This window comes from Beta vulgaris, chromosome 9, assembly GCF_026745355.1.
Source record: "Beta vulgaris subsp. vulgaris cultivar EL10 chromosome 9, EL10.2, whole genome shotgun sequence".
Classification (NCBI taxonomy): domain Eukaryota; kingdom Viridiplantae; phylum Streptophyta; class Magnoliopsida; order Caryophyllales; family Amaranthaceae; genus Beta; species Beta vulgaris.
Genome location: NC_079210.1, coordinates 1,889,846 through 1,916,324, shown reverse-complemented (window position 1 = coordinate 1,916,324; position 26,479 = coordinate 1,889,846). Strand labels below are relative to the sequence as shown.

At 37.6% G+C, this 26,479-nt stretch overlaps 1 protein-coding gene and 1 non-coding gene across 5 annotated transcripts; one reads left to right on the top strand and one right to left on the bottom strand.

Annotated features, from left to right (window-relative positions):
- Positions 1 to 279: 279 nt before the first annotated feature.
- LOC104902612 (pre-mRNA-processing protein 40C) lies at positions 280 to 25,547 on the bottom strand. Of its 4 annotated transcripts, none has more exons than XR_791385.3 (15): positions 25,323 to 25,547; positions 23,550 to 24,162; positions 23,311 to 23,474; positions 16,782 to 16,819; positions 14,917 to 14,995; positions 13,325 to 13,795; positions 9,511 to 9,594; positions 8,553 to 8,693; positions 8,281 to 8,387; positions 4,475 to 4,598; positions 3,609 to 3,752; positions 2,913 to 3,059; positions 2,423 to 2,545; positions 863 to 1,522; positions 280 to 732 (listed from the first exon to the last, which is right to left on the bottom strand). XR_791385.3 is itself a non-coding variant. In XM_010690445.3 (15 exons), the coding sequence occupies exons 1-14, from the start codon at positions 25,512 to 25,514 to the stop codon at positions 1,205 to 1,207; spliced, it is 2,745 nt and encodes a 914-aa protein (XP_010688747.1). In that variant the 5' UTR covers positions 25,515 to 25,547; the 3' UTR covers positions 280 to 732; positions 1,190 to 1,204. The 4 variants fall into 4 exon arrangements, 3 of the variants coding, with proteins under 3 accessions (XP_010688747.1, XP_048492858.1, XP_010688748.1); XM_010690445.3 differs by having other exon boundaries at positions 1,190 to 1,522; XM_048636901.1 differs by lacking the exon at positions 25,323 to 25,547 and having other exon boundaries at positions 1,190 to 1,522; positions 23,550 to 23,708; positions 23,837 to 23,976.
- On the top strand, positions 24,843 to 24,916 carry TRNAW-CCA (transfer RNA tryptophan (anticodon CCA)). Its single transcript has one exon. It is a non-coding gene; the product is annotated as a tRNA-Trp (tRNA).
- Positions 25,548 to 26,479: the final 932 nt, after the last annotated feature.

The following is a 26,479-nucleotide window of genomic DNA, read 5'->3' as shown; positions in this document are numbered from 1 at the left end:
TGTATTGCCCTCAATCCAAGCTATACATAATGTCGATTGTCGACCCAACTTCCATTCTAAAACCGGAATAGACCATTTTGGACAGAAATGACACTCTGACAAAATTCCTCAAGTAAGAAACAGTTGAAAATTTTCTTCAGATGAAAGCAGGGAAAGAGAGGATGCATAGAGCAAACAAGAAAACAAATGCTCAGAAACACAATGATAAAGAGTAGCAGAGTTTCTGAAGTTGTGATGCACAAAAGCCGAAGGCATTACCATATCCAGAGGACAAGCCCATAGAAAACCCTTAATTTAGCTTAAATTCGATGAAGTCCATCTGTTCATATATGTACAGAACACAATCTCAGCATAAGTTCAGAGGAAAAAACCTACTGCTACATTTTTCTAAGCTTCATTTAGTTGCTAATTTATACAATCATGTTCATGTAATGTCTACAGATCAGAATTTTTCGCATTGCGTGCTTCACTGATCGTGACTTGAAAATGTTGCAGCATTTATTTCTCCGCAAAGTGAAGCAAAGCTCACATGAACCTTAGTTTGTTCTTTGTTTGCCACATGCAGCTATCTCGATCCAGCAAGTCGTCAATCCTTCACGGAAATCAAAATTACCTGAACCTCTGTCAAGCCGTACACTTATGTGCAATGTTTCCATATGAAATGGTCCAAACAGAACATTGCCTGACCTGTGTTGATGGGGATTTTCTTCCCCTTCGTAACATTAATCCTGACTGTCAAACCATAAGCATCGTTAGATTCAATTACCAAAAAAAAAATATCCTAGGGAATGAAACAGCATAGCATTAAAAGAATACAGTGATTAATTTGCTGGAACTTGCTGACAGCTAATTTTGCACCTACAAGATAGATTCATTTGTTTGAACTCCCTGACAACTGAAGGTAGAGATTCCTATCAATGGCACATACTATAAATAATCCTACAATCTTCAGAAGACTTCGAGCGTCATAAAGCAGCTGTCTTTACTTTCTACCTCTCAAGTTCTTGCAGTTTTGCAAATTGATTTTGGACCATATTGCATGATATCACTGCCGGATCGAGATAGCAATTAGTGAAGTTTAGCTAGCTTTGAAGCATTTCCTGCGTCCCAAATACCATTTATAATTCGGGTACTGAGAGACTAGTTCGTAACCATAGAGTTAAGTTGTGTGAAAAACCGAGCTCATTACCTCATAAGCACAGCACTATCTCCAGTCCTGCCCACTTCTGGGTGCTGAGGAAGGCCTCCCAGAATCATACGAATTTCTACTTTTAGATTCATTATACTTGTCTCCCTTCTGTTCAACAGCAACCTTTTGCTTACGCTGTATTTCCTCTACATGCCTTTTCCAAAGTGCTTCTCTCTCTTTTCTTGGCATCTTTGTGTACCTAGGGTCCGATTTTAGAAACTTTTTTGCAGTAGACCAAGAGCTAAGAACTGTTCTCCCGTCTTCTGTTTCTTTTATTGCTGCTTCAGGAGTTATAACCTCCACCAAAAGAGCCCTGAATTCATGTGCACACCGCTGGATATGGCGACAAACACCAAGTTAAACAAGGCCCAAGAAGTGGGGAAGTGAGGGGGGGGGGGGGATAGGATCAACTAACAGTAAAAAATTTGCACTCGTTCCTAAACCCCCTACTTTCCCTCAATTTTGTTCCCAAAATCCCTTGTTATAACTTATAAGGGTGCGATATGTTATAGCTCCGTTGTTTCATCAGCAAGTGGTATCTTCAAATTGCAAATTTACAAGGCAAAACAAATTTAAGAATTTAACCCTAATAAGTTGAAGCTTTTTTCTTAAAAAACAGGTGCAGATCAAACACTAAATCCTACCAATATCCACACAAAAAATTGAATTATTTGAATGAAAGTTAAACTGATGTGTAACAAATGATGGAGGATATGAACTAGCGGCAAGTGTTACAGTCTCTACGTTTCAATTAAAAGTATAAATCCACAAAATTATATATTTTCCACTTCTCTAAGTAATTTCCTTATATTTCACTAAACTAGCCACCACTAACTATAGTAAGTCAATTAACCAGTTGGAGTAACTTAGAGTCCCAAACGGTTAAAGATAAAAGGTATGGTCCTAAATGGTGAAAAAGCAAAAGGTTAGGTTTTGATTATATACTCTTTTAGAACTATACCATATGAGAGGTTAGGAAAATATGTCAACTAATATTAAATAGGGAGGGAGTAACTTAAAAATTGTTTACAAAAGCAGGACAAAGTAATTTAGATTACAATATAGATTCAGAAAACGTTAGAAACAGCAAACAAAAAATCCTAGAAGATATGATCAAATACATGAAAATGTTTTTAGCTGTCTGACAGCTCGGAAGATCCAAATGCTGATTTAAAGGACTAGAAATCACAGCAATGCCAATAACAAACAATAAGAAGATTATAATATGCATACCTCATAAAGCATCTTCACATGTTCTCGAAAGAGTTTCTCCAAGTCAGATTCTTCCAAATCAGGATTGGATGCACGCCCTTGCGGATCTTTCTCAAGTTTAGGTTTTGACTCGGTCCAAGATGCCTAGTAATAGGAATTGCAGTCAATAATTAACATGAACACGCTACTGATCTAATGAGAGTGCCAGAAAAACTCAACTTAAACAACTAGAATACATATACACAAAGGGATATAGAAAATACATATGAGAAGTCGAGATGTTGATTCATAAGATAACAGCATCCACATAATTTAGCACACAATTACTTCAAGGTGACAATCTTTATAAAAAAAAAAAAGGTGCACAGATTGTGCACTGAACCATGATTAATATGTGGAGCTATGTAACTCCAATATTTTCTATTTGGTGGTTAGTCTTGCTCTTCTGAAATGGGAGGACAAGGAACATAAATGACAACACTAAACAGCAATCTACTAACCCAAAATTTACCTCAGAACTTTTTATTTTCTCAACCAGTAATGCTTGATATGATGCAACTGCTTCCTTTCTACGAACCTTCAATCTTACTCTTTCCATCTCTTGCTCATCCCTTTCCTTTCTCTTTCGAAGCTCTCTCTCTCTTTCTTTCAACTTTTCCTGCAAATGTTGCATTTGTGCAAAACATTAAAAGAATCTCCTTGACCCCCAAGAGCATTAGAAAATTGTCAACCAAGCAATCACACCAAAGAAAACCTAAGAATGTCTCACTAGCACTCTAACTAGCCTTAAAATATCTATAGAAAATGAGAAATCCCCATAGAGATACATAGTCCATAATTGTCGTGAGTGACTCATGAACAGCATAAAAAGGAACTTATCAACATTCCAGAATATAGAAAAATAATATGTCCCCAATAGAGCAAAGTTTGGGAAATAGGGAAAACATAATGAAAGCCATAGCACTGAGCAAACTTAGTTTCCACAGAAGTAACTGGGAGGCTCCTTTCCATGAATACTAACAGTAATCACATGGTTCTCTGTAACTCCAGACTCCAGAGGTGTAAATTCTGTGGGGTAATTTCAAGGGGTGCATGATAAGCACAAACCTATGGAGGACGGAAGGCTTTGAGCTAGTTTTCTGGTTGTAACACCTTCAGGGGGGAGGGGGAGAGCCAAAAGATATCTTAACCTCAGCAAGTTCGGTACCTGTTCCTCCCTTTTTGCCTTAGCTTCCCTCTCAGCTTCATCATCTGCAGCCTTTAACTCAGATATGTACTCGTTGAATAAAGCTTCACGTTCTTCATGCTTAACAGCTTTGTACCTGCTGTCATCCCGAAGTCCATCCTTCACCTGAAACGTTACTCCGTTAGAAAGCTACAGGCACGTATCTACAAACGCACATCACAGAGCTATCTGACTGCAGTTGCTAATTTTTATATAACAGTGCAGCATTAAATATAACATCGACCTTTAATAAGTCATCATATAGCCAAAATTTTGTACCAATTGAATCCAGACTAAACATACACATACTACTAATTAGTTACTGGAAAAAAGAGGAACTTCCATCACAAACTTCATTCAAAGGCCTTAAGTTTTCAGTTTTGAGACTTTAAATTTCATTCATAAGAGTTTGGATAATTATAAACTGATCCTTTTTGTTTTGAACACTTAATCAAGTCAACATCTAAATTTCGGAGATCACTTTTTCTTGTTTCCAGAACATTTGATTTTAGTTTGTGTTTAAAAAATTAAAACTGCATCCTACTATATACACCTAAATGTCAGAGTTTCAACTTTCATTGTTTCTGTATCTTGTTCACATATAATAAGTGAAGACACATTAACGCTCAACTAAATCAAAATACTTTGGGAATAACTGTCGGAATATTTATTTTTTTATTTAAGTGATCATACAAGGTTATATAATGCGGTTCTCCCTTTCATCTACTTGAATGCATCTCCGACATCAGTAGACATAGTATTAGATATTGTTAATAAAGACCCCCATAGAACCCACAGTAAAAGAGAAAACAATAACACCGTTATGATGCACACTAAAAAGCACCCACCCTGGACCAACGAGAACTTGCTATTATATCCCCTCTTTCACGAAGCATGGATTTGAAATCAAAAACAGCAACTGCACGTTCAGCTTGAGCTTTTTCTTCCACAACCCTCCTTAATGAAAGAACCCTGCAACTCACAAACATTTTGTTCAGCCAACAATGACAATTGTAGATGATACATCCTCAAGAGATGAATAATCAATAAAAGAGGAAAGTAATAAATGTAATAATAATACATAAACGGTCTACAGAGCATCAATATCACAAACAGTTTTCAATACAGGTATGAGCATGCCACTCTGACGAAACAAAAAACAAATCACACTATATTATAGGGGGAAATAGCCTGAGGTCTTTGAGCAACAAACTATGGAGATTAAAAAAATGAGCTTATGCCTCATCATTGAATTATTTCCTATGATTATGGTAGTTTCACAGAAAACGAAGACTACGGGATCCCTACAGAAAAAGGAGACTAGCGAGACAAACATACTTCACATAAACACTTAAATCACCCAATCAAAGGGTTGGAGAGTGGAGACACCACCCACCAACACCACCATTCCCAAATTGAATACATGCCATGAACTAAGGAATCTTTCATGATCTTACCTACAGAAATTTCAAGATGTTCATGATGAAAGGTGGACCAAACTCTCCAAATTTTTCATGGATAAAAAAAAAAGAAAACAAAAAGTGAATTCTTCTAATAAGACAAATCAGGCACTCAATAGCTTATCAATTCGTTTGCTTCCATATACCCCCCCCCCCAACTTCTTACATGCAATCTACTTATTCTTCAACCTTCTCTACCAGGGAGCAGAAACATAAGACTGTTTGCACTATAGCTCTAAACAATATCTCACTAGGCAAGCATTTACCTTCCAGAAGCTTCAGAGAATTTCTCTAAATCCATATGCTATAAACAGCTTCTGAAAAGAAAATGAGTATGCTTTCCCTTAGTACTTTGGCTCCTACTATCCTTATTTGCTATCAGTACCTATGCTTCAACCCTGCACACTAAGTCCGGAGCCCCAATTCCATCTCTACACCACGAAAGTGAGACACAGATGATATCAGATAGAATATTCCACTTTAATAATCTTTCAGTTGTAGCTTATCTATTGTGAAGTGCCAGCCAGGTGATATATAACCTCCTTGGATTTGCAGCACCACTGCACAATAGCCTTCCCCAAGCTAACCACAGAAAGAGTTCCACTCAACTTTTCATTAATGAGCTTGATTGAAAAGTGTACCATCATCACAATTACCATCTGAGTCTCTACAACTCACAAGTCATAACCTTCCTCATCATCCAGGACATGGCATTCAAAATAGGAAAATCCCAAAATCATCGTTCTCCTTACAGTAATATCCATGAATCCGCTTGTTTGTCAAACAATCCTCACTTTGTAACAGCACTTATTCCAATATTTGAGATTTTTCACATTTCAATCTCTAGCTTCTTCCCAGGCAAGCAGAACTGGTACCAAGAATTCAATGCTTTTTCCTATAGAATTACATTACTAATACAAAGGGGCAACATGTAACTTTCAATTTCTTGTAGTACCTTATTTCACAACCAAATTAACAAGTCTGCCCACTAGAATAGGTCACCTTAAGAGGGTTACATTGGGCATACGACAACATTCGTGCATATAAAACCCCACAACGATACACGATGCTCTTCACAAGGTTAGCTTCCAAACCAGATGATCTGCAAACATAAGAATATAAGATACCACCTTCCACACCGAGTGGCAGTTGATATCGGAATTTCCCGCTAGTTCATTCAATACATCTCTCAGATATTCAATACCAATTGCAAAGAGACACCGAGAGATAGGTACTCCTTGTCACTAACCTCTATTAGCTTTTCTAGATATTGCACCTACAGAGAAAAAACGCAGAATCTGCCTAATTTACTACTTTTGTAATCCTGCAGTCTATATTTTAAATAATATTATATGCTATAATACAGCAACCAATTGCCTAAAGTTCTTTCACTACACAAGAAGATAACATATAAAAAAGGTTTTTGATAGCAACCAAGACGCCTTACCATCTTCAATGATATGCAAACCATAAAAAACAATCAGCATAATAGTAAATTTGTCAATTGTATCAACTACTGAGTAGTGAATGAATTGCTGAACGTTTATTTCCCAGCCAAATTCTCCCCTTAAATTATCAAAGCTAAATGGCCACACCCATCATTATCAATTTTCTTTTAGTATTCTAGCTTATATGGTTTCTGTGTTGCGTCACTCTAGCATAATAGAAATTTAACTACTATGCAAGAAATGCTTTACCTCAATCACCTTCTGAGGTTCACTCAAGCCTCTTATATTCCAAGACCATATTCATTAAAACATAAGAATCACCAACTTTACGAACCACAAGATCCCCATACTTGATTTGTTAAGCAATAGGGTCCCGAGCATCAATCAATAATAAGGATCACTTACTGTTGAATCTTGATAGCCCTCTTTCCTTTACCTCTAGTTCATCAAGGAACCCCCTTCGCTCCTCAGTATCAAAATTGGCTAGTAACCTATAGCCTGTAGGTTCACTCGGTTCCACTTTCTACTAAAAACCTAATAACAAAAAAAAATCCCACAAGACCATAGCATACATCACAATAGCAAATTCCTAATTCCCAGAAAACAAAGCAACATCAGAGTTCAGCAATTGAGCTACTGGTCTACCTTCCTTCAACAGCAGATGATAGGTTCAGTCCTTTTGCAGCTATAACTTACTACAAGTAGATAAGTTAGACCATCCCTCAAGAATCAACATTGCACGATTTTCATCTTTCATAGCTCATTTTCTGCCAACATAACTAATCTGATTACCTTGAGGGCTACCTGTTCTGTTAACCTCTTGAGTATCATCTTGAACTACTCATGTATTCACTGAACTTCACCCCAGTTTCGAGACTACAGTTGTTATAGATACTATATACTAGTTACTTTCAATTAATTTTTCATCCTCAGAATTAGATTGTCCAAGTCATAAAATTTGAGCTTGGATTCTTCTTCTTTCTCCCCATTAATGAAGGAGGGCTCACAAAGTCACAATTGCAGGCTCACCTTATCATGTGCCTAGCTCCATGAGAGAGATAAAACACTCTGAACCCGTATAGGCTCGTGGATTTTTTCACAAGTCCTTGTCATCTTTGTATAGAAGGAGGGCTAGAACAACAAACCACGCATCATTTTGTACTATTTCATCAACAAATTCTGGAAACATAAGTATAATGAAGCACCAGTCCCTAACTATGGCCCTATTTTTTCCTGACTTAGATAAAAATAGTTTTAGCAAAAATTAATCAAAAAGAAAATGGTCAATATCACTGCCTTAAAAGAAAAAAAATTCAAACCCTGAGGCAATGATTCATCAAGGAACGTGGGTAATTTGAGCAATTTGCCATTAACTAGATTATTCCCGGTTCATTACAATTTAAAATTAGCCACAAGAATTAACTAATTCCAAAACGATAAAGCGACTTGGCCAACCAAGCAGGCATTCCCTTGCTTGGTTTAAGGGCCATCTTATACAGATCCACATTTAAGATTAATTTAAAATTAGCCACAAGAATTAACTAATTCCAAAACGATAAAGGGACTTGGCCAACCAAGCAGGCATTCCCTTGCTGGTTTAAGGGCCATCTTCTACAGATCCACATTTAAGATTAATCCTTCGCTGTACCAATTTCCATGCGAAATGATAAAATAGCCTCAAGAAACATACAATATATAATTCAAACACATCCAATAATGTCAGCTTTATACATAAAGTCCTTATACCTCTCATTAAGCAACGCCTCTCTATCCTTGCGATCTAAGGCCTCAAATCGTGGATCATGGCCCCATCTCTTCCTAAATGTATGGTGATCAGTCGTATGATTAATATCCTGAAACAATAACTCAAGTAAGAAAACTTCATGCTAAAACAAATTTTAGATTAAATCAACCAAAGGCTATATCCTCGGTAAATGAAGATGAGCTTTTCTTTTCACCCCTATTATACAACTAAGTACAGCATAACTCAAGCAAAACCAAATTCATCTCATAAAAACCTCCTTTGCTTCTTCTAGCAACTGTTTGAAACCCTCCACAGCAGCCCTTTGAGCTGCTCTCTTTTCTTTGCGTTCCTCTTCAGCTCGTGTACGAACATAATGTTCAAATAATGATCGACGCTCAGCATATGTTGGAATAGCCTACATATGAAAAGACACAGTTTTACTGCAGGACTGATTGGGGACAAATTAAAAAACAAAAAGAAAAAGAAATAACAAGGGGGCTATGTGGGAATTTAAACAAAGGATCCCGGCAGAGCAAGCATCTCCAATTAAATCCAATCACTCAAAATAAGGATCTCTGGTGATAGGGGAATAAGCAACACATGTGGGTATGGACCAATCCTAGAACACCATTTAAAGCAAAGTAGATCCTCCAAGGAACCAAGCATAAGCCAGTGTATAACACGGCACCCCTTAGGTGCTTATGCCAATGAGAGACTGGTCAAACGCCTTAATTGCAATAGGGAAAGCATTCTGAAAGAGGTGCACTGAATACACAAAAAGGCACACTGACGCAAACACAAAAAAGGGAGGTGCACAGCAACCCTTTTTGCCCCATGGATATTTTTATTATTAACTGCGCCTCACTTCAATGAGGCCTGCACCTCAAGCCTGCGCTTTGCGCTTAGGCTCAAGGACCTTTATCAGGCAATGCACCTTGAGCTTTTTAGACACTGGCAATAGCACATAATAAGAAAGATATTTCAAAGACAAGCTTAATTAGTTTTTTTATTATATTAATTCAGGCCTTCACTGCAAAAATATTATCAACAGAAAAACATTTCAAAGACATTAATTTTTATTCAGGGCCTTCACTAGAAAGATATTATCAGCAGAAACTTCAAACTTAAGGCAGCTAGAGTCCTGATACCTCAATAAAACCTGCTTAAGAAGTACCCTTTGCAAAGCCCTGAATCCTCAATATAGAGTATTCCAAATATTGTATTAAACGAACCTTAAAGCGTGGATCAAAAACAATCTTTGGCAGCTCTTTGTCCCACTTTGAAAAAGGTGCCACTCCACGTTCTTTAAGCATATCCTGAAATGCCAGAGCAAGCAAGAATGTTAAACAAAGCAAAGGCACCCCTTTTGTGCCAGAAGAGATAAAAAGCATTTAGGTTAACACCAAATGCTACTTATATTGAATTGTAAGAAATAGGTTCTTAAGCAACCAAAACTCTAAAAGAGCCTTTGGAACACCCCGAAAGATAATTACTCAAACCCAATATCCATAGAGTCAGTCCAGCTTGAAGGCAGCACTGAGTTTCTCTTCTGGAACAGTTAAAGCCAACTTATATGGCGATGAGGTGCAAGAAGTTGTTCCAAAATATGTTACTCCTGATAATCTTTTTGATAAATGGATTTGGCTTATTTTTGGATTGAGAAAGGAGTGTATTGTATTGATATTTACGTTGGCATATGGCTGGAAACATAGATAATGAGATAAAGAGCAGCTATGCATAAGGCTGGAAACATAGATAATGAAATTACGCAGCAAGGAAGAAGCAGTTTAGTGGAGTTATAACTTTACATGGCTGCATCTAAGAGTGTTGATCATGATATAATGGTACTTGACTGTTACGGGAGTTTGATAGTGAACTTTCATCATGGGAATGGTATAAAAATACACACGAGATGACTCTTTCCCAGACAAAACCCACGGGAGAAAAGTGAGACAAAACCTATAGGAAAGAATATTTCTAGCTTATATAACTCTCCTGGCAGAAAGCTTTCCAGCTTTCACTAGATTCATCTCTTATATCATAAAGAAAAATAAAAATCTTCCTATCAGCATAAAAGATTGCTTGAGATAAGAACGATAACTTTTAAGAAATATTCCAAAGACCTTTACAACAAAAGGGACCAAAGAATATCACTCAAACAACATGCTAGTTGCATAGATATTTACAAGATAAACAAACTATTTAAAAAAGAAAAGAAAATATAATAACAATACACGATCAAGAGGACCAAGAGTCTCCGAAAGAAAGCAATTTTTTCCATGCCAATAATCTATGTCCACTTAGATAATTCTTGAATCCATATTATTTGTCACTTAGTATATATTACTCAGTTTTGAATTGAACATATTCTTTGTCAGTTTCTAAAACCAAAACAATAAGTAACAGTTCATAAAAAAATGCGATGCCACTTTCCGGAATCGAAGGGGAAATATAAGATTATTGTGTGCCAATCATATTGTACATCACTAATTTATATAGAGATCATGATACATGAGTACATGAAGTTGCAAACTCGCAAGACAAGAAGTTGAATATCCTTCACATGATATCATGGACTTCTTTTGATTCCACATCATGCCATTTCACCCCTAGTTATGTGTAGAAAAAGCTACATAGTTTCCAAAACAGTATATTATATACTGTGTTCATCGGAATTCTTGAAACGTTTCCAAAACAAGGAAACCTAAGGTCTAGATGTTAATGTTCATAGCACTTTCAGATCTCTTGAAATACCCATATCAATTAACAATACATCACACTGACACTCTATTTCTGAGCTATATCCTTCCCTATCGTGTTCAGGTTTTGGGATCAGTCAATATATGCACAAAAAACCACTCGGTCAACTCTGGATTATCTTATAACACTTGTTCCAAAGCTCAAATTTCAGGAACTCTGACTATTCCAAGCGTTTTCAATATAACTTCTGGTGGATGAGTTTCAGTCATGGAAAACTATTCCGCTTTTTGTCCAAATAGACACCATAATTTGGTAAAAAACTGAACAACTCCAGAAATTGCAATTAAATCCATGTCTATACTAATATATTAAAATTTAAAAGGCATGTGTGACAATATATAGTCGTATACACGCAATGTGGCACCTCTCTTACTCCACTAGAATTGTCCATGGTGTACATATGCCATGTCAACTAACAAAATTAAATTGGCTTTCAACAAGATTTGAACCCATGACATCCTGGTATTATACATAGCACAATTACCATCTCAACCAACTTTTATTCATGCTTTAAATGTCCACATTTTTATATTAGTACCTTCTAAATGTTGCGCTTTCTTATTATATTTTAATGCAAATGGGAAAAATATGCATATCAAGTTCGGGAAAAAGTACTACTCGGGGTAATGCCCGGGCTCAAATACTAGTTATTCAACATAAACCGTGCCATTGGGAAGCCCTTTTAATTAACTATGGAATGAGCTTCAGAGAAACTAGCTAACTATGGAGAAAGGATATCAGTCGAGATCTTGGAAATAAGTTTGGCAGCAAATAAGGGATGTATCAGGTATGTGCATATGCAACTAGTGAACCTCCAATTCTTCCTTTGGATGACTGATGAAATGCCAAAATTTGTAGAGTTCAGATGAATGGTTCACAAATGCCATGTAAAAGATCTTGCATTGAGGGGTTCGACTATCTAAAGCTATGTCATAAGTCATCAGACAGCAAATTGATAGAGATATACAAGAGAAAGAGCATGTGGATCATAGACCCTTTGCCTGCTAATGTGCCCCTTCGTGAAAGCTCTAAGAGCTCTTAGCAGTAAAGTCATCAAATACAACAAATTATCACTTTCAGGGAATGTTCTGCAAAGTGAGAGGCACGTTGTGACGAGAGGGGTCCTAGACACATACCTTAGCAAAGAGCTCTTAGCAGTAAGGTCACCAAATACAACAAATTATCACTTTCAGGGAATGTTCTGCAAAGTGAGAGGCACATTGTGACGAGTGGGGTCCTAGACACATACCTTAGCAAATTGAGGCATTAACTTTCTAATGATCATTATCACTATAAAAACATAGTTCAATAACACAAGCAATAACAACCAGTGATCTTTTTTTCAGAATATAAATAAAAGCCAGTCTCATAATTACCATTATCTAAAACTTGAGAAATTGATTTCATAGGCATCAAGATGCAATAGCCTCATGGTGACCTAAAGACTACCATCCTCTGAGCTTCGCACCTCCGGTGCACTACTTCCCCAACACCTTCAGACTCAATCATATTGAGATAAAGAATTATCTTATCACCATAAGTTTTAAGCTTAGACAAAATCCATCAAGCTACAAAATACTAACTCCTCTAAGTCATTAAGAAATTCAGTAAGGTACCCCATGTATTTGCTATAAAATCAATTTTCCACACTTTACTGAAACAAAGCTATTCCAAACAACTCTTGAATTTGGACCTCCAATGGTTGACCGCCAAGCCAATTGCAGTGCCAAAAGAGCAATGTTTACTCGATCTATGCGTTAAAAGCAAGAAGTTCACAAAGTCTGCTCCAAGAGCTCCACACAGGTGTAGAAACTAAGATTCATAGAGTTTTCAAAGTCTTAAGCACACTTACTTCGACGAATAAAAGTTTGCACTTGTTATTCACATAAGAGCAAAAGCTTACTCTCAGAGGTATTTCAGAAAAGAATAAAAACAACTAAATGTTGATATGTTCAGTTTAATGCGAGAACTCTCTACTATCTTATATCCCATAAGTAAACAAAAACTATTTAACTCATTCTAAATATAAGTTTTTGTTTCAATCCTTCGGCTTAATGAAAAACTGCCTACTATTTCAAATCCCAAAAGTACACAAGAGCTACTTTTCTCATTCCTCTCAAATAGTCATCTGATTTATCACTTCCCATCACTACTATAATTTATATTATACTCTCTTTAGTTTCTTAGATCTCATGCTCCCATAAATGGTATCTGCTATGCTACATCACAGGGATGCTAGAAAGCAGCCCAAACTAATATGAACCAAAGAGAAAATAAGAAAGATACCCTGAACTGAGCTACAAGCTCCTCCTTTGTTGGTCCACTGACTTCATCCTCTGAGTCTGACGATGAGTCTGATAAATTGCAATCTCCTTCAGCATCTTTAGGCTTATCCTTGCTTCCTTCACTCTGCAAGCCCTTAACTGTAGGCTCAACTGTTTTAGACCCATTGACTTCTAACAATGCTGATCCTGATGAAGCATTAGTTGAGAAAGAGGTCACCTGAGCTCCCGAATCCTGCAGCTTTTTTTTAATCAAATCAAGAGCAGATGATGATCCTAGAGCACCAGAGGCTCTAAGTGATATGGCATCACGACCACCTGTGTTGAGAGCAGGAGCACTTAAACTAGTAGGACCAGATTCTTGTTCATTTAACACATTGGCATTTGACAATGACATTGAGTTTTCTTTCACATTATCATTTTCCTGATTTTTCCTCATTTCAGTCACCTCTGGTGGTACTTGCCAGCTGCTAGTCTGATAAAATAAATGAAAAATTACATATTGCTGAGAGCATCATCAAAGAAAAATTAAAGGACACAGTGTAACAGATCATATTTGAGGAAAACAAAAATACAACAATTACTAAAAGCTGTAAAAAGATAGTAGCAGACAAATGGAATGACAGGTAATGGGCAAGAGAAAAATGTAATAAATCAAACAATCTTCAACAAATCAAATGGATAACCTTGATGACAATGATAACACATAAACAATTCTTTGAACATGTCAGACACGCTTCAAGGATGACAATTATCAAAAAAAAATTAGTAAGGTTTATGTAAAATACAAACCAACTACGCAAAAGGTAGTATCAACTGCTCTTTCTAGTCAGTGCAATCATCCTCCCTCAATTAGCAGCTCTTGATATGCACCAAACTTCTGCTCAATATATAATTCCAAGTATCTGGAGTAATTATGGCACTCACATACTAGTTCCATCAAAGAAAGCAGCACAACTGACTGATATTGCAAAAGGAATGGAAAAATGACATGACAAACTTCCACCTCTCAATCTGAGTCATCGTATGTTCGTATCTGATCTTTAATGCAAGAAAAGTGATCTAAGTTTACCAACTATCAAGTTCGCTGCATATTCTAGGTCATGCCAAAGCATCAGCATAATTGCAGTATTAAGATAAATCTTCTCCTATAGACCTATAACAACCCAATAGTTTTTTTCCTGATAAGAAATGAATAGATATATTAGAAAGACACCAAGGGGTGTCACCTATGTACAAAACGAAAGCAAATGACAGAATTCGTGTCCTCAAACCATCATAAAGCAACATTTCTACAAAATCAAGAATGTTCAAGAGTGAGATAGCAGCAGCCATCTCTTTAACTAGGTCCCTACATGAATCATTATTGAGCAACACCAGTGATCCTTAGTTCATTACTACATATATTTTATACAACGATGGGTATCCTATCACTAAAATTACAACCAAATATATATATATACAACATCCTACTGGGAGTAGCAGCATGGTTAGCAGGACGGCAAACTTGCAAGATAAGTCCCTCTTGGGAACTAAATCATATGCATTAACACAGTAAGTTGTGATTGGAAGCACCTCATGTCAAAGTTATAATACCTCAGTTTTGGAGTTATAGTAGTACTTTTTGCCATCATTGGTGGTGACTGATGCCCAATCAGTACCAGCTACCTTCTCCCTACACAGAAGATGTCCATATAGTCAAAAAAATAATGACAGAATAGAGATATTCATACAGACTATTTAAAACCATTGCTCAGTCGGAAAACAAAAATACTGCAGAAAGCATAAATACTCAAAGCACATACAAAGAACAAAAGAAAAATAGAGCTGAGGAAGGACAAAAGAAATAGGCCGCAACAGAAGCTCGAGCTATTGATTGTACAAGTTTGTGGACCTTTTTTTGGCAATAACATAAAACAACACCAAGAACGTGCAAAACCTTTAGGTAAGGTTAGCTAGAATCAAAACAAACCATGCCCTAGATAACATACAAGTTTCCCATAAGTCCCAAACCTAAAAACTTAAAGATAAAACTCATGCCCTCAACCATGAAATCATGCATGTTCTCATCTACCAAATCAAGGAAAAAACAGGATGATCGTGCTGAGTGCTTGCCTCCAATCTTTGCCTACCCGGTGCTTCTTGATGTTGACATCGGACATCCCCCTCAACATAGTCATTTCTCCTTCATCTTACCCTACTGCATATCCCTTCAACGCGAATTCTATTTCTTCTTGTGCTATGGCACATCCCCCTCAACATATGCATAGTTTGACACATCTACCTTCCAAATATGCTCCCAAGCCCAATATTACATGACAAGCATGTCCTGTAAAATTAGGTTTTCACCTTAAGGAACGTATTCCTAATGCTCATCTACATTTGAGCCCTTCAAATTCCATATGTGCAAAACAGCTTAACTAATAACTCCATTTTTCTGCATTTCAGACCCTGAATTCTTAACACTAACTAATAGGGTGATAGGTAGTCCCGCCCTCGGACCATCCCCCGTTTCCCTCTTTCCTTTGTCCTTCCCCCCTATTTTTGCCCTATCACTAGTGATTTTTCACACCGCCGCTCGAGCCGAATCGGGTTTTAGTCTCACACACGATATTATAATTGGGAGGATTTAACATTTGTCAATATCAATGTGAAATCCACAATGTAAAGAATCTAAAAGTGACTTTTTCTTCGAAAGGGTAAAGTGAGGCGAGAGAAATGATAGGTGCTCGGTAAAAGTTCATGTTTCATCTTGATGCTTTTCTCCCTCTCCCTTTCTAGCACTTCTCAGTTTCTCCTACTCTTTCTAGTCTCTACATTCCTCTCTCTTCTGTGTTGACAGAAAAAATTGACTTTTGAAGTTAAATTATCAAAATTTTGGGATTTTAGCTAGGCCCAAAATAATAAATCTATTTGAGCTCATGCCTCTCTAGACTTTCTCTTTCTTGTAATTATAAGCAAGTCTCAGCCGTATCGTGAATGCCTGTCAATAGCACTCCACAAACCCACAGTCCCACGCCAACAGAGTTTTTTTTATCTTAGTTTCTTCCAAGACGAAATCATGGAACTCCAAAAACATCAAGATATAAACTGAAGTAAAACTATCACAAACTGACAAACTTATATCCTCTTGAAAATAAAATAAAAACAAAAAGATTGACAATCTTATAGAGATTAATCCATGCGAAGGTAACAAGTAAACAGTACAAATATAAGTGAGTTCAGGTCTCTCCATAAGTCTCTTCAAAACACAAGCCAGGGGATGGGAAATAAGAATTTATCTAAGCTGTAATATTGGTATCACAAAGTCTTATGCATTACAATTAAAAATGATCTTCCAATAGCTTAGACAAATGTTGAGAAAAGGAATTGGATACAGTATTGTCTGTCAAAGGATATCAGCAAGCCAATGCACCAGTACAGAATGGTCTAAGTTCTACATCCTAAATAAAAATACTCACCATGCAACAGGAGTTGGCTGTGTTATTGCTTTTGCAGGCTGCATCCACAATTGACCCATAAGAAAAGGAGAGTAATAACATCAGTAGCCATCAAACATCAATTGAGAAGTTGACATAAGAATTCATATAGAACAAAGTTGTTTGAATTACCAGCACGAGAGACATACTGTAATTTATCATTTTCTATCAGTCAATATATTCTGAAATTGCCAAAGTTATAAAGGAGCAAATTAGTAACCTTCCCTAATGTCTTTACAGTAAGACAGTTCCCAAACTGGGGGACAAACCCATACTTCAGTAGACAGCTTCTGAATGCAAACCACATTCTGATGGCAAACCACATTGTACTAGAAAAAATCAGGCCATTCATAGATTACATCAACAACTGAAATCTTTAGAAAATACCCCCCTAAGTGAAGCAAGACGCACTGACCGGCTGACCCAAGTTCTATGCCAGCTTATCTCACACAGCCTTATGCATATGAAAATCCTTGGCTTAGAGGAGAAAGGAAAAAGAAAAGGGTAGACAGAGGGAGGACCAGAAGTCCAGATGTTTACATATAAAGATACTACAAACATAGAATTACAAAAAATTTGCACAACAGAAACATTCTAATGCATGCTGCTCTCTAAGCACAGGATAAAACTGAAGTTAAAGAAAACCGATCCATCACATCGAGATTAGTTTAAAACATGAACCAAATAAATTATCCTTGCTTCCAACCTTCACACCTGTGGCCATGAAAACTGAGTGTCAGACTATGTTACCTGGACTCGGCTAGGAGTGTCGGATATGGGTACGGATCCGAGTGTCGGGTACGGGGACTCTGTCCGAAATTTGGACACGGGTACGGGTACGCGAAAATAATATTTAATAATATAAAATTTAATAATTAATTAGCTAATTTATATTTTATAATTGTCTATTTATAATATATTAATTTAATAGAACAACTTAGCCATAGGCTAAGAAGAAGAAATAATGTTTTAAGAAAAGGAAGTAGGGCAGAAGTAGGAAAGGAGAGAAGGAAAAGAAAAAAGAAAAAAGAAAAAAGAAAAAAGAAAAGAAAAGAAAAGGGAAAAAGTCACGTGAACTTGTGACAAAAAGAAAAAGAAAAAGAAAAAGAAAAAGAAAAGATGAAAACTGAAGAGACGGAAGTACAAAACACGAAGAGAGAGAGAGAGAGGAGAAGAGAAGGAAGAGAAGTGAAGACGAAGAGACAAACTTACCGGCGACTTCGAAGCTCCAGCGGCGTTGGAAGCTCCGGTCGGCGAGTCCAGGTGAGTTATCGCCTTTTCCTCTTCTCCTCTTCTTCTTTTCTTCTCTTCTCCTCTTCGAACTCTAGGATTTGAGAATCTAGGGTTTAGAGCCGCCGTGTCTGAGTGACCTTTGCCGGATCCGACACGTATTTCGTACCGGTGTCGGTGTCGTGTCGTACTGACACCGGTATATGGCAAAATTTGCCGAGTCCGGGTAACAGAGGTGTCAGATATCTTCTACATTATCAAGTTACATCTACCAAATCTCACATAAAAACCTCCCAGCTCTACAAGTGCTAACTAACTGAAAAGCTAACAAAACCCGCTCCGTGAAACACTAATATTAAACAAATACGGTTCTATTGCAATGCGAAGACAAATATGTCTAACCATTAGCAAAAATTCTTCCCTTCTTAAAGGACCTCACACTTCCAATTAAAGGAAGTTATAAAAATAGGATGGGATTTGGACTTTACACTGGTTTTGTAGTAAGAGAGGAACTGACAAAGAAAACGACCTCTGAATACTAGACAAGCTTTCCTTTCTAAGAAAGAATACCAAACACATTCGTAGGTTCGTGTGTTCAAGATGTTGATTTGTTGATCGAAATTTTTGCGAAATTGCAACAGATGTCAAGACTTGGTTTACAATCACTTGAATCGAATCCAGTTCTACTTCAAAATTACAAAAGATCGATAGACCCCCTTGCAGAAGGCTGCATCAGACAGCGATGTGAAAGACGAGGGTATTCAGAAGTGTTAGATCTACTCAATGATCGTGGTTTTGTCAAATTAGAATTGTATTTATCTCATTTTGATATGTATTTGTTAAGTTTCTACTTCTATTGTAGATATCGTATGACTTTGAATTAATGTTATTTTTAAAAAATGATATAAATTCCGAAGGCTAGCCGTATTAACTATTAACATCTGCTTGAACCCTAAATGGATCCACATGACCCCTTACCTAGTGCTTTGACCAAGAAAAAGTAAGTAAGCTCTCAAGTCCCAAAGTCATCAAACCCAAAGAAGACACTTGTTGAACATCACCTCAAGAGAAGAAAACTTGTAAACTGATTGACAAGGTCCAACTAGAACACCACAAATCATTTTATCAACATAAGAACACGAAAAGTCATCCTTTGTAGTGGCAAGATAAGTTCAATAAGGTTGTTCCAACCATTAGTTTCAACATCCTCCATTTTGAAAGACCAATGAAGACAAACATTACCAATCTCCGATCTCCACTAGTACCTTCAAGCTCAACGAGTGATCATATTCTTAATAAAAAGAATTCAGAACATGATAGAAAATAAAAAACTCCTTGGATAGCTTCATCAATTTTGCATAGCACTATCACAAAAGGAAAGGCAAGAGACGGGGGAAGGAGCACTAGTGGCCTAAAATAACAAAAGATGGCAAAAGGACTAGAAAAATATATACTAAAGTGAAGAGCCTTTTTTCTCAAATCCAGCTCCAAGTCAAAAAACAATGGATACTTACAAAGTCTCGCTTACCAACATGAAATATAAAGCTACCCTCATGATGATCTTCCCTAATGAATTCAACGAAAGTGTTCCTAACCTGTATCACCTCTATATTTTTAAATATAAAAACATCACAAGAAAGCTAATTCACTTTCATTATGCCTTCATCTTTTGTTTATTATTTGGTCCTGCTCATAAGTATTCAACAAATTATATTAATATGACAGCAGATATCTCTTACATACAAAAGGAGGCTCATAAGCCAAAAAAGTCGCCCTAACAGATTCCATGTAAACAAAAACAGAATAAAATAAAACCTCACATTCCCTGAAAAGAATTTAAGAATCTATAACTTCAGCCTTCTAAGGACTAAGGGGGTGTTTGGTTGAAAGAGAAGAAAAAGGAAAGGAATCCAATAAGGGTTAGGAAAGGAAAGGAGCGCCAAAAACCCCCCCCCCCCAATTTACCAATATATTTGGTTAGAAAAGAGAAAGGGTTGCAAAAGTTCAACCCTCTTCCCTCCACTCCCCCTCCCTCCCATCTCTTTCTCTTACTTATGCCAGCATCGGCGTCTTTCGGAAATAGTAGATTGCCGACACCAACATCGACCACGCAACTTCTCTTTTCCCTCCCTCCCGTCAACCATTCGAAAGATTTCACATGAGTTTTCTTTCTCTCCTCTCTGTTGTAGTTGTAGTGGTTTCGGGTGTGAGGTTGGTGGTTTCGGAGGTTGATGGTGGTTGTTTCAAAGATGGGACGGCGTTTCAGAGGGTAAAGGTGGTGGATTAAACGGATGCGTAGGATTTCGATGGTAATGGTGGTGGTTCCTAGAGCTGGGTTACATTTAGGTGCGAAAATGCTGGTGCTTATAGGGCTGGTTATGGGTTGCGAGGGATGAGTGGGGTTGCAATGGGTCAAATGGTGGTTACAGGTATAGTGATGGTGACTCGAGTGGATGGTGGTGGTGGAGGCTAGGGTGGAGAGGTGGTGGCTTGAGTGGAGGGATGGTGGTCAAGGTGAATATGAAGTAGAGTAGGGAAAGGGTAGTGAAACCCTTGGCGGAGCTAGGGAATCAATGTAGAGGAGTTTGGGATAACCAAGGGATAAAGAGAATGATTGAATGGACCTAATAAACAACAAATAAAATGATAGCCTTACCTTATCCAGAAAACCCAAACCAAACGCCCTCTAATTATTGTAGTTGAGAGCTCCTATTCCAACTTGCCATTAATCAATGGCCTCACATCGCTAAAACTCTAGCACCATGATGCCCCCAAAGAACTCAATATCGTTACTACGGTGTACATGTTGCCAAACATTGATCTTCATACGCCCACATCTGCTATGATTAACAATCCTCTATCTCACCTCAAACAAATTATTTTTCAGGCACCAACCCATCAAAATAGAAATTAGTCAAGACTCCACTCCCATTTTGAAGCATTGCATAATGTCCTTTCCCTATCAAGACCCGATGAGAACATTTCACTTAAATTTTAATAGCAGTAGCATCAACAGGGGACTAGACAACAGACATGGAACTATCATCACGATGGCAGTTCCCAAAACAATTTTAACCCCTCAAACTCAAATGGTGTTTAACATGGTTGTTCGACAACCAAGGAAGCCTCAAACTTACGAATTACAACTAGAGTTTATAATAGTCATCAAAAGGTTTGTCGGAAGCCCAAGAAAAGACTTAACATTTAGGGGGCGTTTGGTTCACATGGGGGTAAGGGAATGGAATCAAGAAAGGGTTAGGAGGAGAAAGGAAAGCAAAACCCTTAGGGGAAGAATGTTGTTTGGATGGGTTTTATTCTTCAACCTTTTATCCACCTCTTCCTCCTCTCAAACACCAGACACTCCTCCGTCAGCCATGCACCTCACCACCTGCCACCTCACCTTTGATTACCGCCCTCTCAACGCCGGCTGTTCTTGCTCACTTAGATCTAGGTTTGTTGTAAGGCGGAGCTTTGATTCCGAGGCGTGGGAGGAGTTTCCGGCAGTTTCTGGGTTGGTTTCGTGGGTGGGTGGAGGGTTTCAAGATGAGAGGAGGTGGTTTAGGGTTGTGGGAGGCATTTTCGAGTGGGGCAGAGGGGCGGTTATTGGGATGAGGGGTTATTTTAGGGTTGTGGTAGAGGTGTTTTAAGGTGGGACCACGGGTGGTTTCCGGGATGGGGGTTTGGTTAAGGTTGTAGGGGGCGTTTTTAGGTGGCGCTAAGGGGTGGTTTTGGGGAGGGGTTATGTTTTTCGGTGTGCAGGGAGGTTTTGCCGGGGAGTCTGGGTGGTTCGTTGGTGGTTTCCATGAGGTGTATGGTCAAGTCCGGGTGGGTGGAGGTGGTTGTTGGGTGGTTGTGGTTTGTGGGTGATGGAGGTGAGTGGTCAAAGAGAAGGGTGGGGGTGAGGTTGGTGGTCAACAAGGGTTTCCCTTACCCCTATTTGAAAGTGGAGATGGTGTGGGGAATCAACATAGAGGGATTTGGGGGTAAGGAGGGGAAAAGAGAGGAAACAAAAACCCCAAACCAAACAAAATATAAGGGAATGGAATCAGTTCATTCCCTTTCCCTTTCTTATAGCCCCCTAACCAAACTCCCCCTTATGTTGTTCTTATTCAGATTCGCAATATCTCCAAAACAATCAAAGACCTAATCAACAACATTTGTCAATTGATATTAATTTTCTCGTGACAGTATTTTACTCATGGAGGCTAACTTTTGCCTGACAGAAAATACACCACTAACCTACTAGTGCCAGCCTAACATATGTATAAGCCCAAGCACCCTTCATTAATCACTGTGAAGGGCAATTCGATTATCATTCACTCAAAGGAGCCCCCCTCCCCCTCCTCTGCATCTTACCCTATGGGGCCTTCTCGATAAGAATCCCTCAGAGCAACTGAAGAACTTGTCATTTCATTTACAAAAAGGAACCATCTCCCCCCCCCCCCAAACCAAAGTGTATACCATGACGAATATCCTCTGAAATAATTATCTAGGAAGAGCTAATGAATTAAAAGTCAAAACACCATAAGGAACATGTATTTTGTAATGACATGCCAGCATAACTGTAACAACAATGAATGATGAGAACAGGATATGATTAAGCACAAGAAAATAGCACTGTTTGAGATTTTCTTACTATGTATTCTGGCCTTGTCTAAGATATATTTGTTTTCTCTTTTGGTATCTTAATATCTTTCTAATCAAACCACCTATGAACAAGTGGATTCTGTGCTTCCAGACAAAGCATACAATCTTCAACAAAAATATTATCTCTATTATATATGGCAACACATAGAGGACACCAAAAATATAGAAAAAGGAAAAAATGAAAAAAAGAGGATAACTAACTACTTCATTCAAACAAAAAAAAGGGGGAAAAAAAGAAAAAAGTACCACATTTATACTAAACATCAAATTTTTGAAGGAAAAAAAAAAACAAATGCAAAGACAATTCTGCACAATTAATTTAATTTTCTATATACCTTCGCCCACATTGCGTGCATATAATGCTAGTATCATTTGATTGCTTCATGCTTTAATCACATTATGCAATCATTTTACTTTTGATAAGTTTTTGAAAATAAGAGAATGTGTCAAACAATCAGTCTGTGCTCACAATTGAAGACCAATTTGGGATGAGCGTATCAATGTTAACACAAATAAAAAGTTTCCTTCAGTTGCAGAGTACAAGAGAATATAGCAAAGTTTTCAGGGAAAAAATAAAAAACACATCTAAAGGAACCTCAGCACAGAACAGAATTCCCACAATCTGCTAAATTACCTCTCCTTTGAAAGCTGAAGGCTTTTCATATGTTGATTCCCCAGTTATAGCATTATAATAATATAAAGCCCCAGTTTCGGTTCTATGAGCACTCCATGCATCCAATTGGTCATTCTGAACAGTATGATCAACGATACCAGTATCAGCACCCTGCTTACTGTTATCTGCACAAACCGAAAAACTTCTTATAAATAAGACAAGCAAATATTCACATGTTAGTTAAAATGATAGAGACAAACCAGTCCCAGGAGGTGGTACTTCGGGTTGCATCACAGAAATATGTGCCATCTGCATACCAGAAACAGCAACTGGACGCACACCACCAGGGAATACAACAGGTGTAATACCAGGAGGCTGAGCATCTGGGAGAGGAACAGAAGGAAGAGACATGCCACGTGCTGCCAAATTAAATGGGCCAGGATAAGCAGGAGGATATTGTAAGAATGGGGGCCTCAGTCCAGCCATTTGTGGGGGCTGCAACCAGAATGGTTGAGGTGAAGCACCAACAGAAGGTATAGTTGCATACATAGGATATACTTGTGGTTGAACAGCTGGATTTGATGGAGGCAGTACCATTGGCACGACAGGTCTCAACACTGCAGGTGAGAATGAACTCATCACTGCAGAAGAGACTGAAGGACTGGAGGACAGTACATTGGAAGCTCCTTGCACAGGCAAGCCAGGTATCATAGGAACAGCAGGCGACCCAGAGTGTAATGAAACTGATGTTGCCACTGGACTCATATTCGACATAGAAGATGCAGTTGTCCCAGAACTTGAAGAAACCGATGCAGAAGACGAATCAGATGAACCCATCGCACTTGCATCTTTGGGGACACTGCTGGCTGAATTCTGATAATAATGAAGCAAACAGCATTTCAGAATCATATATCCAAATGCATTTCATACTGAACTAACCAATATAAAACAGAAACTTCATCAAAAAGGAGACAAGGCAAGCTTTCATCACCGATGTGTCACACACTCAAATGATGGTATTCCTTTATTACTCAATCCGTACAAACATTCTCCATATACCCATCCTTACCTCCACCACATTAGACCCACGTAACCCTATTACTCCGACATTGATATCGACACTCTCACACTCATTTTAGGCCAAAATCATGGAAAATTTTCATTAAGCAGCCGACGACACATACACAGGTCTTAAAGCGTCTTACGCGCACCAGGTTCACAATAATTTATTTTGCATCCAAACTGACTTTATCACACAAAAACTGACTATATTAGGGAAAAAAAATGGCTATGTCATACGAAAACTGACCATATCAGACAATTGACTCTATCATAGAAAAACTTCCTATATAAAAGATGATTATATCATACAAAAACTGACTATATCAAACGAAAAGGGAAATAGGTGCTTCTCGGGAGAAACCCCAAATCTATTCTTTTCGGGTCCGAAATCAACATTTCTAGCTGAACAAGATCTAATGATGAGAGGGTAATCAAACCTACGAGTTCCCCAATGATGAGCTTTCAAAGTCTTATCTATTGTGATAAGAAAAGCGCTCTTAGTTCAGTTCGGTAGAATGTGGGTCTCCAAAACCCAATGTCGTAGGTTCAAATCCTACAGAGCGTGATTCCCTTCTTGTTAGGTCGAATTAGACTGAAAAAAATTCACTAACTTGAACAGTAATCTAAATTTGACCTCTAATCCACAGGTTGTCTGGTGCACAATAAGTTATCATAAACCCGGACCATTCAAGTTATTTTTTCCCAAGTCCAACAACGAGTACCCGAATCCGAGCAACATAGTTTTCCACAATCTACCACTCTCATCAACAAACAAACCCTTAAAAACAAACACAATCTATATCTACTCAATAAAACCTAATAATTCATTCACTCATTCTAAATTCAGTCAAAACAAACACAACAAAAATTGCACACAACAGTTAAAAAAAAAAAACACTCGATTATTAAATGAATAATAACTGAAGTAACACAAAACCAAAAGAAACGAAAAATAGAAGAAAAGTACATACGATAGTGGAGGAAATAGTGGGTCCCAGTTGAGAATTAGAAGTGAAAGTGAAGTTTGCCGCAGCTAAAGAAGGCCTTTGTGGGATAGCGACATTGCCGGGGAGAAATGGGCTCGAAGGACGCATCGAGTGTTGAGGGATCGCAGGAGGAAGAGGAACTGGAGAAGGGTTGTCGACAACTTCGGGGTGGTTCATTTGCACATAATAATAACAATAGGGATGCAAATTTTGAAAGATGAAGGAAGAGAAATTAATTACTTCCTCCGTTTCTTTTTACTTGTAACAGTTTGACTTTTACGCTATTTACAAACTTTACCTAGTTTATCTTTGTTGAATTATAGTTAACGAAAAACATATTCATATTCATGTAGATGTGTTGTTAGATTCTTGTCAATGTGTATTTTCTGAATATCTACTTTTTAGAATAATTTTTAATTATCGGTAGTTAAATATATTAATGGTTGAAGTTATGTATTAACAAACGTGAAAGTCAAATGGTTGCAAGTAAAAAAAGAAATAAAGGAATTATGTAGAAAAAATAAAAGATTTTTTTTATTTGAGGTGAACAAGTATGAAAAGGAGTTTAAATTGAGAGTTGAGATGAGAGTTGCTTAATAAAAGTAACTTTTTTTGTGTTTTATACTCAGAGAGAAATTTTGCCTATAATTGGTTTATATTTGGAGAAACATGGGTGAGTTTTAGGAAAATTTACCTAAAGAACAACTTATTATCAACTTTTTTATTGGGTGGCACTATCAAATGACGGAAATCGTAAATGATTTTGTCGATGCCTTATAGCTTGTCTTAGCTTCCTCGTGCAATTTCATAGGTTGTACTCTTTGATCATTTATCTCCTTGATACAGAATATCGAATTGAAAGACCAAAATGGTGTGAATTGTGCATTTAGCAACAAGTAATTGCATACCTCTTCCAAAATTTTACAAAATTTGGGGTTAGGGTTTATATTTTCCAAAAAGTTGCAAACTAGGGTTTCGAAATTCCAAAAATTGGGCATGATTATGCATAAGGGTTATGAATTGGAAAAATTGTTCAACAATTTAGCCATAAGTGGGGGTCGGATTTTGCAAATCATGGTTCTAAATTTTGAAATTAGGGTTTAATTTATTCATCTGAAATCACTATCGGAATTCATTATCAT

What these genes read in the sequence shown, in the direction of transcription:
- LOC104902612 (XM_010690445.3), bottom strand. Translation starts at nt 25,514, where the DNA reads ATGAACCACCCCGAAGTTGTCGACAACCCTTCTCCAGTTCCTCTTCCT. An exon ending in CAGCCAACTCCTGTTGCATG is followed by an intron (nt 14,996 to 16,781) that starts GTGAGTATTTTT and finishes TCTTCTGTGTAG; the next exon opens with GGAGAAGGTAGCTGGTACTG. An exon ending in TGCTAGAAGAAGCAAAGGAG is followed by an intron (nt 8,388 to 8,552) that starts GTTTTTATGAGA and finishes TTATTGTTTCAG; the next exon opens with GATATTAATCATACGACTGA.